At 46.0% G+C, this 15523-nt stretch overlaps 1 protein-coding gene across 3 annotated transcripts; it reads right to left on the reverse strand.

The window, feature by feature from the left end:
• Positions 1-4242: 4242 nt before the first annotated feature.
• LOC139416956 (transcription factor Sox-18-like) lies at positions 4243-8946 on the reverse strand. Of its 3 annotated transcripts, XR_011635147.1 has the most exons (4): positions 8024-8929; positions 6471-6977; positions 6231-6423; positions 4243-6165 (listed from the first exon to the last, which is right to left on the reverse strand). XR_011635147.1 is itself a non-coding variant. In XM_071166169.1 (3 exons), the coding sequence occupies exons 1-3, from the start codon at positions 8424-8426 to the stop codon at positions 6410-6412; spliced, it is 924 nt and encodes a 307-aa protein (XP_071022270.1). In that variant the 5' UTR covers positions 8427-8929; the 3' UTR covers positions 6219-6409. The 3 variants fall into 3 exon arrangements, 2 of the variants coding, with proteins under 2 accessions (XP_071022269.1, XP_071022270.1); XM_071166169.1 differs by lacking the exon at positions 4243-6165 and having other exon boundaries at positions 6219-6423; XM_071166168.1 differs by having other exon boundaries at positions 4243-6977; positions 8024-8946.
• Positions 8947-15523: the final 6577 nt, after the last annotated feature.

Below are 15523 nucleotides of genomic sequence, written 5' to 3' on the forward strand. Positions count from 1 at the left end.
ATCCTTTCAAAAGCGTGTGTTTGTTAGTTTTCAGACGAGTGAGAGAATAAAACGGGCTGTTCGTTGTCATGGTTTCCACTGCGGGTGACTAGCCGAGGGTGATGTCGTGTTTGGATACGAAAAACACCTCTTCCCCTCAACATCCTTCCTACACACACACACACACACACACACACACACACACACACACACACACACACACACACACACACACACACACACACACACACACACACACACACACACACACACACACACACACACCACCCCAACATCCTGAACTTCAACAGGAGTTTCCTGGCCATTCACATTCCTGCTACTTTCTCATGTTATTCATTAAACTTTATACGGACTGCGTCTCGCACTGGATCTACCCTCCATTTCACAGCGACCCAACCACACACTGGACCTACCCTCCATTTCACAGCGACCCCACCACACACTGGACCTACCCTCCATTTCACAGCGACCCCACCACACACTGGTCCAACCCTCCATTTCACAGCGACCCAACCACACACTGGACCTACCCTCCATTTCACAGCGACCCAACCACACCCTGGACCTACCCTCCATTTCACAGCGACCCCACCACACACTGGACCAACCCTCCATTTCACAGCGACCCCACCACACACTGGACCTACCCTCCATTTCACAGCGACCCCACCACACACTGGTCCAACCCTCCATTTCACAGCGACCCAACCACACACTGGACCTACCCTCCATTTCACAGCGACCCAACCACACCCTGGACCTACCCTCCATTTCACAGCGACCCCACCACACACTGGACCTACCCTCCATTTCACAGTGACCCCACCACACACTGGATCTACCCTCCATTTCACAGCGACTCAACCACACACTGGACCAACCCTCCATTTCACAGCGACCCCACCACACACTGGTCCTACCCTCCATTTCACAGCGACCCCACCACACACTGGACCTACCCTCCATTTCACAGTGACCCCACCACACACTGGACCTACCCTCCATTTCACAGCGACCCCACCACACACTGGACCTACCCTCCATTTCACAGCGACCCCACCACACACTGGACCTACCCTCCATTTCACAGCGACCCCACCACACACTGGACCTACCCTCCATTTCACAGCGACCCCACCACACACTGGACCTACCCTCCATTTCACAGCGACCCAACCACACACTGGACCTACCCTCCATTTCACAGCGACCCCACCACACACTGGACCTACCCTCCATTTCACAGCGACCCAACCACACACTGGACCTACCCTCCATTTCACAGCGACCCCACCACACACTGGACCTACCCTCCATTTCACAGCGACCCCACCACACACTGGACCTACCCTCCATTTCACAGCGACCCCACCACACACTGGACCTACCCTCCATTTCACAGCGACTCAACCACACACTGGACCTACCCTCCATTTCACAGCAACCCCACCACACACTGGACCTACCCTCCATTTCACAGCGACCCCACCACACACTGGACCTACCCTCCATTTCACAGCGACCCAACCACACACTGGACCTACCCTCCATTTCACAGCGACCCCACCACACACTGGACCTACCCTCCATTTCACAGCGACCCAACCACACACTGGACCTACCCTCCATTTCACAGCGACCCAACCACACCCTGGACCTACCCTCCATTTCACAGCGACCCAACCACACACTGGACCTACCCTCCATTTCACAGCGACCCAACCACACACTGGACCTACCCTCCATTTCACAGCGACCCAACCACACACTGGACCTACCCTCCATTTCACAGCGACCCCACCACACACTGGACCTACCCTCCATTTCACAGCGACTCAACCACACACTGGACCTACCCTCCATTTCACAGCGACCCCACCACACACTGCTATTTCCATGATCGCTATGAGGACACACACACACACACACACACACACACACACACACACACACACACACACACACACACACACACATACACACACACACACACACACACATCCCAGCAGTGTGTGTTGGTCATAGGGACCATGATCCCAGCAGTGTGTGTTGTCCTCATAGGGACCATGATCCCAGCAGTGTGTGTTGTCCTCATAGGGACCATGATCCCAGCAGTGTGTGTTGTCCTCATAGGGACCATGATCCCAGCAGTGTGTGTTGTCCTCATAGGGACCATGATCCCAGCAGTGTGTGTTGTCCTCATAGGGACCATGATCCCAGCAGTGTGTGTTGTCCTCATAGGGACCATGATCCCAGCAGTGTGTGTTGTCCTCATAGGGACCATGATCCCAGCAGTGTGTGTTGTCCTCATAGGGACCATGATCCCAGCAGTGTGTGTTGTCCTCATAGGGACCATGATCCCAGCAGTGTGTGTTGTCCTCATAGGGACCATGATCCCAGCAGTTTGTTTGAAGAACTGTCCAAAGTGTGGCCATTGCCAGTTATGTCACCAAGAGATCCCTTGGAACGCACAAACACAATACACACAACATTAAGTACAGCCTAAATGCTGACATAACAAATATTTTATAAACAAGACACATTTTAACAGTTAGATCCTCGTAACTTATTAAGAAATCCAACTCTCTTTTTCTCTAATCCAAAAGATAATTGAGTGTTATGGAAACAATAAAAATCGACTTCTCTTTTGATCTACTTTCCTTCTCTCCCTGAGTAAAGAGAGAGCCGCGAGACGAGAAACAGTACATCTTTCTCCCAAATGGCACCTTTTTAATGAAACACTGTTGACCAGGACCCATAGAGAACAGGGCAACACTGTCGACCAGGACCCATAGAGAACAGGGCAACACTGTCGACCAGGACCCATAGAGAACAGAGCAACACTGTCGACCATGACACATAGAGAACAGGGCAACACTATCGACCAGGACCCATAGAGAACAGGGCAACACTGTCGACCATGACACATAGAGAACAGGGCAACACTATCGACCATGACACATAGAGAACAGGGCAACACTATCGACCATGACACATAGAGAACAGGGCAACACTATCGACCATGACACATAGAGAACAGGGCAACACTATCGACCATGACACATAGAGAACAGGGCAACACTGTCGACCAGGACCCATAGAGAACAGGGCAACACTGTCGACCAGGACCCATAGAGAACAGAGCAACACTGTCGACCATGACACATAGAGAACAGGGCAACACTATCGACCATGACACATAGAGAACAGGGCAACACTATCGACCATGACACATAGAGAACAGGACCCATAGAGAACAGGGCAACACTGTCGACCAGGACCCATAGAGAACAGGGCAACACTGTCGACCAGGACCCATAGAAAACAGGGCAACACTGTCGACCAGGACCCATAGAAAACAGGGCAACACTGTCGACCAGGACCCATAGAGAACAGGGCAACACTGTCGACCAGGATCCATAGAGAACAGGGCAACACTGTCGACCTTGACCCATAGAAAACAGGGCAACACTGTCGACCAGGACCCATAGAGAACAGGGCAACACTGTCGACCATGACACATAGGGAACGGGGTGCAATTTGGGACTGTTGTTTCATTCTTGTTAGAATTGTTTTCGTTCAGTCAGCGATTTGGGGGAAAAACAGGTTCATGCGCCAAAGTAATATAGTGGTGATCAGAACTCCACCAGGATGGATTCAGACGTTCAGTCAGCTTAAAGGTTACACAGTGGAGAGATTGTCTGTCCCTCTGTCTGTCTGTCTGTCTGTCTGTCTGTCTGTCTGTCTGTCTGTCTGTTTGACTGTTTGACTGTCTGTCTGTCTGTCTGTCTGTCTGTCTGTCTGTCTGTCTGTTTGACTGTCTGTCTGTCTGTCTGTCTGTCTGTCTGTCTGTCTGTCTGTCTGTCTGTTTGACTGTTTGACTGTCTGTCTGTCTGTCTGTCTGTCTGTCTGTCTGTCTGTCTGTCTGCCCGTCTGTCTGTCTGTCTGTCTGTCTGTCTGTCTGTCTGTCTGCCCGTCCGTCTGTCTGTCTGCCCGTCCGTCTGTCCGTCTGTCTGTCTGTCTGTCTGAGATTCAAAGTGACAACAACATGTTGTGTCAACCACAAAACACTCTGACTAGATTGAAGTGAATTATCACCACTAGCATGTCTAATGTAGACTAGAATAACCTAAAAATATCACCACGAGCATGCCTAATGTAGACTAGACTTGAATAACCTAAAAATAACACCGGAACTAAAATGTGAAATCTGAACCTAACTGAAGAACAGGAAATCAAAAATCCTTAGAAATAACTTTATTTATGTTTTTGGTAAAATTATTTAAAACGCAATATATTCATTTACAAAAAGCCCTCTTCAAATAAAGAAACAACAATCGAAAGTTTAACATTGAGAGAAAAAAAATGTCTATGTGTCAAAGCAATGTTGTATTTACAATGAAAGACTTCATGAAATACTGCTTTTGTTTTGCTTGCTTGATTTAAGTTCAGAGCAACTGTTGTGTTTGTTTTATTCCTAACTGTAAAAAAAATGTTTTTTATATTAACCAAAAGTAGTTTTTACCTTTTTATCAACGTGTTTCTTAAAGAGGCATTCTGGGATTCAAACAACAAGAAAGTGGTCAACCGGCTATATATCATTCATGTAAATGTCCTAAAATGGACATCCTAAATCCCAGATTCCCCTTTTTTTTTTCACGTGTGGTGACGGAAATTTAAATACAAACAAGTGTTTTGATGTAAATCGAACAAATTAAAACCTTAAAAACAAAACAAAAAAATGAAAACAAAGTCTCCTAGTCTCCTAACATTGCAGACCTCATACATTCACGTTGTACAGAAACAATAATCCTAGTCTTTCATTTGTAAAATACATATAGCATTAGAAAGATTTGGAACATGGTGGTCTTCCTATACGTATGTTTGTGACCCAGTGCAAATAAAACCGTTTTTCATCGAAAATAATTCAATGAAAATCTACACAAATAAAAACAAACAACATGAAATTAGGAATACTGTATAAAAAAAAAAAAGAAATGGCAATAACAAAAAAAAAATGAAAAAAGTTTATCATTATAAATGTTCTGCCTGTCCGGACAGTAAGTAGAAGAGCTCAGTAGTCTTTAGTGTTCTGTAGTGGTCTGCAGTGGTCTGTTGGTAGACCATAATGCATTGTAGTAATCCTACCCTGAATGTCCTTAGAGGTCAACTGCAGACCCGGGTCAAGTACACCAATCCAATGCTTTTCTATTTACATTTTCTTTTTAGGTGTACTTGCCTTAATTTAGTGTTTGCACTTCTTCTTCTGTGGTCTATTCCATAGTGCAAATTACACCAAGTCCCACTCCAGTATTACAGTATGTTTAACATGTTTATTTGACCAACAGGTCTTGTAGGCTGCCCTAAGACCATACTAGACTCTGGCACACAGCCAATGACTAACAGCAGTCAGGAAGGTGTCTACCCAGTAATACAGGTACCGTAGTAGACAGCACTACTGGCATCAGCGAGAGCAGAGATGAGTGGACTACTCTGGCTCTCCTCACAGATCCTCCCTAGTGGTTTAGAGAGGGGTGCGTTGGTATACCCCTCCAGAGCTTTCGACACGGGGACACTACCATACCCCTCCATGGATTTAGAAACGGGAATGAGGTTACTCCCATACCCCTCCATACGAGTCCGGTTAGCACTGAGGTACTGGTCAAACTCATTGCGGTCCACTTCTGTCCAGAACTCAACTGACGTCAGGCCTACGTGGTTGGACCCAGCCTGATCTACGGAGTCCAGGGCCTGAGGTTTAGGGTTGGAGGTGGGGACCAGCGAGGAAGAGGAGGACTCGGGAGGGGGAGAGAGCTGCCCCAGGTGAGAGGCCTGGGGGGTGTCTAGTCCAGCGTTATTGTACAGGTAACCATAGTAACCAGAGGACACAGAGGAACTACTGGTGGACTGGAGGGGATTGACTGGCTCAGACAGGCTTATAGAGGAGCCCTGGGGGTAAGAGTAAGGACTGGGAGAGTTCGTAGACTCGGGAACCTGGGTGAGGCCTTTCTCCTGGGGAGGACGACAGAGCAGGGAGCCCCTCTGGCTCTGGTTAAGATGGTGATTATGACCCCTTTGCCCCTGACCCTGACTATGACCCTGACTATGACCCTGACTTTGCCCCTGACTATGACCCTGACTATGACCCTGACTTTGCCCCTGACCCTGACTATGCCCCTGACCCTGACTATGACCCTGACCCTGACTATGCCCCTGACCCTGACTATGACCCTGACCCTGACTATGACCCTGACTTTGCCCCTGACCCTGACTATGACCCTGACTATGTCCTTGACTATGACCCTGACCCTGACCCTGACTATGCCCCTGACCCTGACTATGACCCTGACCCTGACTATGCCCCTGACCCTGACTATGCCCCTGACCCTGACTATGACCCTGACCCTGACTATGCCCCTGACCCTGACTATGCCCCTGACCCTGACTATGACCCTGACCCTGACTATGACCCTGACTGTGGCTGTGAGGATGGCTATGGGCGTCATGGAGATGGCTGTTATAGTGGTGGTGATGGTGGTAGTTACTCCAGGTGCCATGTAGCTCCACGTCCTCCTGCATGTGAGGGGGAAAGAACACCCCTCCGTCCCCACCCCCCTCCTCCATCACATCCAGAGGGGACATCTCCGGTGTGGGCAGTCCGTAGCTCAGTGTGTCCCCAGTGTGGAGGTCCCTGAAGTGGCCTAGTGGAGGCAGAAGGTGGTGGTGTGGATGAGGATGCCCATAACCGTTCAGAGGGTGTCCGTAGCCCTCCCCTACCCCAGGAACCCCTGACCCTCCCTGGGCTAGGCTGTGGAGCAGTAGCCCCGGTTCCACCCGTTTGAGCTTTTTGGCCTGTTTTTTGCGACGGGGGCGGTACTTGTAGTTGGGGTGGTCCGTCAGGTGCTGGAGGCGGAGTCTCTCGGCCTCCTCAACGAAGGGACGCTTGTCCAGAGTAGTCAGGGCCTTCCACGACTGGCCTAAAGATAATAACACACACACATATATATATATATATACATTGTTGTCAACAATACAATTATTACCAGCGGTAGCACAATCAGCATCATAATCATAATCATTACCAACGTTATCAACATGATTGGCATCATACATTTAGCTAATATCAGTTGTGTACATCCAACTATAAACTGGGTGGTTCCAGCCCTGAATGCTGATTGGCTGACAGCCGTGGTATATCAGACCATATACCACAGGTATGACAAAACATGTATTTTTACTGCTCTGATTATGTTGTTAACCAGTTTATAACAGCAATAAGGCACCTTGGGGGGTTTGTGTTATATGGCCAATATACCACGGCTAAGGGCTGTGTCCAGGCACTCCGCGTTGCGTCGTACATAAGAACAGCCCTTAGCCGTGGTATATTGGCCATATACCACATCCCCCTCGTGTATAAATGGCATAAACATAATCTGTGCAGCTCTAAAACTTATTCTGGGTTGAGTATTTTATTTTATATATATTTTTTAAATATTGTAGATACTAAGTGATGCTGTTGTATAATAAAAGTCAAACTTAACTAAAACAATCTACTTCTTTACTCTCAGGGAAAAACTATGCGTATTTTTTAAGCAGTACTGTGCATATTGAGCAATGAAACCATTTTAAAATTTGGTTTTGGCTTGAGCAAGATGTAGTACCAACAGTAACTAAAGTCCTACCAACAATTAGAGTTGATTTTCACTGATTCATTGTGGTGTGTGGACATTCACAACCCCATAAACCGTCCTAAGAACGCCACAGATAAACATGCTTTAATATTTCACACAGTCATGAGTCTAAAAAACATCCTGAATACGGTGTGTGTGTGTGTGTGTGTGTGTGTGTGTGTGTGTGTGTGTGTGTGTGTGTGTGTGTGTGTGTGTGTGTGTGTGTGTGTGTGTGTGTGTGTGTGTGTGTGTGTGTGGTGTGGTGTGAGTGTGTGTGTGTGTGGTGTGAGTGTGTGTGTGTGTGTGTGTGCGTGTGTGTGTGTGTGTGTGCGCGTGTGTGTGTCATATCTTACCCAGCATCTTGCTGAGGACAGCATTGTGGAGGTCTGGGTTCTGAACAGCCAGTCGTTTCCTCTCGTCTTTAGCCCAAACCATGAAGGCGTTCATTGGCCGACGGATCCTCGACTCACCCCCTGCTTTCCCCTCAACGCTGCCCAGGGAAGGTGCTTCTGGGTGGGTCGAGTCAGGGCTTCCTGCCCCTGTCCCTGGTTCAGCTCCGGCCCCTATCCTGGCCTCTGTGCGGCCCCCAGCAGAGCCACGATCTCCAGATCCTCCATAAAGGGGGGTCTGGTCGAAGGGTCCTAGCCCACGATCAGAGCCTGGGCTGGGGGAAGAGACCCATGGATGCCCCCCGGCTCCTTCCCGGCCTGGTGGAGAACTGGCCTCACGACAGTAACTAGACTCAGATATATTCATTCCAGCTTAAACAAACTCCTGTTTAGTTGTTGTTGTTGTTGTTGTTGTTGTTGTTGTTGTTGTTGTTGTTGTTGTTGTTGTGTTAACTTCTGTCTGTGTTCTTTTGTGGTTCTCGACACAGACAACGAGGAAAAGGCTAAAGGTTTTAAAAAGCAACAGTGTTCAGAGAAACTGAAAGAGACGGAGGTAAGACAAGCAGAATGCCCAAAGCAAAGCATTGACCTCTGAAGGGTGTGGGATGGTTCAGTAGAAACCGAAAGGTCCTAAAGGTTCCGCGACTCTTTCTCTCTCCTTCTCTCTCTCTCTCTTTCTCTCCTTCTCTCTCTCTTCCTCTCTCCTTCTCTCTCTCTTTCTCTCTCCTTCTCTCTCTCTTTCTCTCTCCTTCTCTCTCTCTTTCTCTCCTTCTCTCTCTCTTTCTCACTCTTTCTCTCTTGGTTTTCCAGAACCTCTTGTAAAAGAGTGTGGTGTGTGTGTTTCTCCTCTGCTATCCTCCAGGACTGGACAGTTTGAAAGTTGTGGTGAGGCTTGATAAACCCGTGGTGTAAATATATACCCAGCCTAAACCAATCAGACGCCAGGGAGACTAGCAAGGCGAGCGGGAGGGGTCGGCAGTGGGAGAGTCCCCCCCCCCCCCCCCCTTGTCCTATCCGCTCGGCGCTCACACAGAGAGATGTAATCTGAGAGGGCCATTGTTTCTGCTCACTCACTCACACACACACACACACACACACACACACACACACACACACACACACACACACACACACACACACACACACACACACACACAGCTTTCCCCAGCCACGCTGTGTGTCTCTGTCTCTCCCTACCTTCCTCTGCCTCCCGCCTCCCGCCTCCTTCACCCAGAGTCCCTATCCAACCCCTCTGTCCCCCGCCCCCCCTCCCCTCCCCTCCCCTCTCCTCCCATCATCTGAGGCTGTGGCTGTGGTGAAAGGAGACCACACTCAAAGCCTTGCTCGTTAGCGGTGCAGCTCTCTCTCTCTCTCTCTCTCTCCCTCTCTCTCTCTTTTAGACTTTCTTTTAGAGGCAGAAAACAGAGAAGAGAGCTGCACAGAAAAATACGCTGAAACACACAAGATAGGGCACCCAAAGTAGTCACAACCACGAGGCAACACTCGAATCCCTCAACATGGTCTCATTAGAACAAGTCAAAACTGTGACGTGTAACCCGTTGATGCCGAATTTGACATATTTCGCCCACCAATAAAATAAAAAAACCCATTAGAACAAGAGAACACAACTGTCCTCTGATGTTATCGAAAACAATTTTAACAACTTATCACACAGACGTGTTGCAGCAACAAACAGAGTCATGCGATATGTTGAACCATCACAGAACGATTGTTGACAAATGTAAAAGAGAGGGAAAGGGATAATCCATGCTGTATGGGTCTTTAATGGTTGTTTTCCTCCTGGGTCCTTTATCCCCAGGAGGTAAAGGGCAAACCTAACAGAGAACACTTTAACATGTCAGACACGATAAGATGGGAACTCTTTCTCCGAGGACATGGCCGGTAAAACCACTTGTTTTCTTAGAGCTTGGCGAGAGTGTGGTTGTCCTATGGTTATTTTACAGCCTTCCCACAACTTTCTATGAATGGTGCAGGAGAGTTGCTAGGTTTTGGAACATCCTCAGCACATTTTAAGGAATTTCACAACAAACAAAACAAAAACATCGTTATTTTTTTTGGGGGGGGTATTTCATTTACTTTAACGGAAAGTTGCCTAACAGGTCAAACATGGTTATATTTAATTAAAATGTTTGGTAATTTTGTAGGAACGTTCTCCAACTGGTTTGACATTGGGCATTTTCTCAAATAGTTCAGAGAACATAAAGAAGCAACCTTCTTCTGTGGCAATTTCCGTACTTCAGCGTAACGTTTCCAACAGGTTTCCTCATGATTCTATTTAAAGTAGTGTTCCTAAATGGTCCCGAGAACGTTTAAGAAAACTTTCCATAAAAAAAAACACCCAAACAAAAATGTTTGTAATGTACAGTTTAACAGTCTAAAAATGTTATGTTATTTAAAAACATATTAATATACAATTTAACTTAACAACATTCTAGGAAGTATCTGTAGATATGATTTGGGATTATCCAAATCAAGTGAAACACAAATTGAATTTACAGTGACAAGAAAAATACTGTGAACCCTTCGGAATTACCTGGACTTCTGCATAATTTCATATCATCCAAACCAACCTGCCCTCCAAATACACCTCTGCTGTCTTCAACCAGGATCTCAGAGATCACTGCCTCATTGCTTGCGTACTTAATGGGTCTGCGGTCAAAAGAACACCCCTCATCACTGTCAAACGCTCCCGAAAACACTTCAGCGAGCAGGCCTTTCTAAATGACCTGGCCCGAGTATCCTGGAAGGATATTGACTTCATTCCGTCAGTAGAAGATGCCTGGTTATTCTATAAAAGTGCTTTCCTCACCATCTTAAATATGCATGCCCCATTCCAAAAATGTAGAATCAGGAATAGAATTTACTCCAGACTTGACTGCCCTTGACCAGCACAAAAACACCCTGTGGCGTACGGGATTAGCATCGAATAGCCCCCGCAATATGCAACTTTTCAGGGAAATTAGGAACCAATATACACAGGCAGTTAGGAAAGCAAAGGCTAGCTTTTTCAAACAGAAATTTGCATCCTGCAGCATAAACTCTAAAAAGTTCTGGGACACTGTAAAGTCCATGGAGAACAAGAGCATCTCCTCCCAGCTGCCCACTGCACTGATGTTAGGAAACACTGTCACCACTGATAAATCCATTATAATCGAGAAATAAGCATTTTTTCTACAACTGGCCATGCTTTCCACCTGGCCATCCCTACCCTGGTCAACAGCCCTGCACCCTCCACAGCAACTCGCTCAAGCCTCCCCCATTTCTCCTTCACCCAAATCCAGATAGCTGATGTTCTGAAAGAGCTGCAAAATCTGGATCCCTACAAATCAGCCGGGCTAGACAATCCGAACCCTCTCTTTCTAAAATCATCAGCCAAAATTGTTGCAACCCCTATTACCAGTCTGTTCAACCTCTCTTTCATGTCGTCTGAGATTCCCAAAGATTGGAAAGCTGCCGCGGTCATCACCCTCTTCAAAGGGGCAGACACTCCAGACTCAAACTGCTACAGACCTATATCCATCCTACCCTGCCTTTCTAAGGTCTTCGAAAGTTAACAAACAGATCACCGACCATTTCGAATCCCACCGTACCTTCTCCGCTATTCAATCTGGTTTCAGAGCTGGTCATGGGTGCACCTCAGCCACGCTCAAGGTCCTAAATGATATCATAACCGCCATCGATAAGAGACAACACTGTGCAGCTGTATTCATTGACCTGGGCCAAGGCTTTCAACTCTGTCACTCACCACATTCTTATTGGCAGACTCAACAGCCTTGGTTTCTCAAATGACTGCCTCGCCTGGTTCACCAACTACTTATCTGATAGAGTTCAGTGTGTCAAATCAGAGAGCCTGTTGTCCGCACCTCTGGCAGTCTCTATGGGGGTGCCACAGGGTTCAATCCTCGGGCCGACTCTCTTCTCTGTATACATCAATGATGTCGCTCTTGCTGCTGGTGATTCTCTGATCCACCTCTACGCAGACGACACCATTCTGTATACTTCTGGCCCTTCTTTGGACACTGTGTTAACAACCCTCCAGGTGAGCTTCAATGCCATACAACTCTCCTTCCGTGGCCTCCAATTGCTCTTAAATACAAGTAAAAATAAATGCATGCTATTTAACCGATCATTGCCCGCACCTGATCCCCTGTCCAGCAACACTACTCTGGACGGTTCTGACTTACAATTTGTGGACAACTACAAATACCTAGTTGTCTGGTTAGACTGTAAACTCTACTTACAAACTCACAATAAGCATTTCCAATCCAAAATGAAATCTAGAATCTGCTTCCTATTTTGCAACAAAGCATCCTTCACTCATGCTGCCAAACATACCTTCGTAAAACTGACCATCGTACCGTACCGATTCTCGACTTCTCGATGTCATTTATAAAATAGCCTCCAACACTCTACTCAACAAATTGGATGCAGTCTATCACAGTGTTATCCGTTTTGTCACCAAAGCCCGTTTTGTCACCAAAGCCAATGACTGGAACGAACTTCAAAAATCTCTGAAGATGGAGACTCATATGTCCCTCACTAGCTTTAAGCACCAGCTGTCAGAGAGGCTCTCAGATCACTGCACCTGTACATAGCCCATCTGTAAACAGCCCATCCAACTACCTCATCCCCATACTGTATTTATTTATCTTGCTCCTTTGCACCCCAGTATCTCTACTAGCACATTCTTCTTCTGCACATCTACCATTCCAGTGTTTAATTGCTATATTGTAATTACTTCACCACCATGGCCTATTTGTTACCTTATCTTACCTCATTTGCACTCACTGTATATAGACTTTTTGTTTTCTTTTGTTCTACTGTATTATTGACTGTATGTTTTGTTTATTCCATGTGTAACTCTGTGTTGTTGTATGTGTCGAACTGCTATGCTTTATCTTGGCCAGGTCGCAATTGTAAATGAGAACTTGTTCTCAACTGGCCTACCTGGTTAAATATAGGTGTTCTCAACTGGCCTACCTGGTTAAATAAAGGTGTTCTCAACTAGCCTACCTGGTTAAATAAAGGTGTTCTCAACTAGCCTACCTGGTTAAATAAAGGTGTTCTCAACTAGCCTACCTGGTTAAATAAAGGTGTTCTCAACTAGCCTACCTGGTTAAATAAAGGTGTTCTCAACTGGCCTACCTGGTTAAATACAGGTGTTCTCAACTAGCCTACCTGGTTAAATAAAGGTGTTCTCAACTAGCCTACCTGGTTAAATAAAGGTGTTCTCAACTAGCCTACCTGGTTAAATAAAGGTGTTCTCAACTGGCCTACCTGGTTAAATAAAGGTGTTCTCAACTAGCCTACCTGGTTAAATAAAGGTGTTCAACTGGCCTACCTGGTTAAATAAAGGTGTTCTCAACTAGCCTACCTGGTTAAATAAAGGTGTTCTCAACTGGCCTACCTGGTTAAATAAAGGTGTTCTCAACTGGCCTACCTGGTTAAATAAAGGTGTTCTCAACTGGCCTACCTGGTTAAATAAAGGTGTTCTCAACTGGCCTACCTGGTTAAATAAAGGTGTTCTCAACTGGCCTACCTGGTTAAATAAAGGTGTTCTCAACTAGCCTACCTGGTTAAATAAAGGTGTTCTCAACTGGCCTACCTGGTTAAATAAAGGTGTTCTCAACTAGCCTACCTGGTTAAATAAAGGTGTTCTCAACTGGCCTACCTGGTTAAATAAAGGTGTTCTCAACTAGCCTACCTGGTTAAATAAAGGTGTTCTCAACTAGCCTACCTGGTTAAATAAAGGTGTTCTCAACTAGCCTACCTGGTTAAATAAAGGTGTTCTCAACTGGCCTACCTGGTTAAATACAGGTGTTCTCAACTAGCCTACCTGGTTAAATAAAGGTGTTCTCAACTAGCCTACCTGGTTAAATAAAGGTGTTCTCAACTAGCCTACCTGGTTAAATAAAGGTGTTCTCAACTGGCCTACCTGGTTAAATAAAGGTGTTCTCAACTAGCCTACCTGGTTAAATAAAGGTGTTCAACTGGCCTACCTGGTTAAATAAAGGTGTTCTCAACTAGCCTACCTGGTTAAATAAAGGTGTTCTCAACTGGCCTACCTGGTTAAATAAAGGTGTTCTCAACTGGCCTACCTGGTTAAATAAAGGTGTTCTCAACTGGCCTACCTGGTTAAATAAAGGTGTTCTCAACTGGCCTACCTGGTTAAATAAAGGTGTTCTCAACTGGCCTACCTGGTTAAATAAAGGTGTTCTCAACTAGCCTACCTGGTTAAATAAAGGTGTTCTCAACTGGCCTACCTGTTTAAATAAAGGTGATCTCAACTGGCCTACCTGGTTAAATAAAGGTATTCTCAACTAGCCTACCTGGTTAAATAAAGGTGTTCTCAACTAGCCTACCTGGTTAAATAAAGGTGTTCTCAACTGGCCTACCTGGTTAAATAAAGGTGTTCTCAACTAGCCTACCTGGTGAAATAAAGGTGTTCTCAACTAGCCTACCTGGTTAAATAAAGGTGTTCTCAACTGGCCTACCTGGTTAAATAAAGGTGTTCTCAACTAGCCTACCTGGTTAAATAAAGGTGTTCTCAACTAGCCTACCTGGTTAAATAAAGGTGTTCTCAACTAGCCTACCTGGTTAAATAAAGGTGTTCTCAACTAGCCTACCTGGTTAAATAAAGGTGTTCTCAACTAGCCTACCTGGTTAAATAAAGGTGTTCTCAACTGGCCTACCTGGTTAAATAAAGGTGTTCTCAACTGGCCTACCTGGTTAAATAAAGGTGTTCTCAAATAGCCTACCTGGTTAAATAAAGGTGTTCTCAACTAGCCTACCTGGTTAAATAAAGGTGTTCTCAACTAGCCTACCTGGTTAAATAAAGGTGTTCTCAACTGGCCTACCTGGTTAAATAAAGGTGTTCTCAACTAGCCTACCTGGTTAAATAAAGGTGTTCTCAACTAGCCTACCTGGTTAAATAAAGGTGTTCTCAACTAGCCTACCTGGTTAAATAAAGGTGTTCTCAACTGGCCTACCTGGTTAAATAAAGGTGTTCTCAACTAGCCTACCTGGTTAAATAAAGGTGTTCTCAACTGGCCTACCTGGTTAAATAAAGGTGTTCTCAACTGGCGTACCTGGTTAAATAAAGGTGTTCTCAACTAGCCTACCTGGTTAAATAAAGGTGTTCTCAACTAGCCTACCTGGTTAAATAAAGGTGTTCTCAACTAGCCTACCTGGTTAAATAAAGGTGTTCTCAACTAGCCTACCTGGTTAAATAAAGGTGTTCTCAACTAGCCTACCTGGTTAAATAAAGGTGTTCTCAACTAGCCTACCTGGTTAAATAAAGGTGTTCTCAACTAGCCTACCTGGTTAAATAAAGGTGTTCTCAACTAGCCTACCTGGTTAAATAAAGGTGTTCTCAACTGGCCTACCTGGTTAAATAATGGTGTTCTCAACTAGCCTACCTGGTTAAATAAAGGTGTTCTCAAC

Source organism: Oncorhynchus clarkii, chromosome 9 (assembly GCF_045791955.1).
Source record: "Oncorhynchus clarkii lewisi isolate Uvic-CL-2024 chromosome 9, UVic_Ocla_1.0, whole genome shotgun sequence".
In the NCBI taxonomy this organism is placed as follows: domain Eukaryota; kingdom Metazoa; phylum Chordata; class Actinopteri; order Salmoniformes; family Salmonidae; genus Oncorhynchus; species Oncorhynchus clarkii.

Coding starts and splice junctions, on each gene's coding strand:
- LOC139416956 (XM_071166168.1), bottom strand. CDS start 8,426: ATGAATATATCTGAGTCTAGTTACTGTCGTGAGGCCAGTTCTCCACCA. Junction 6,978..8,023: donor TGTCCTCAGCAAGATGCTGG/GTAAGATATGAC, acceptor TATTATCTTTAG/GCCAGTCGTGGAAGGCCCTG.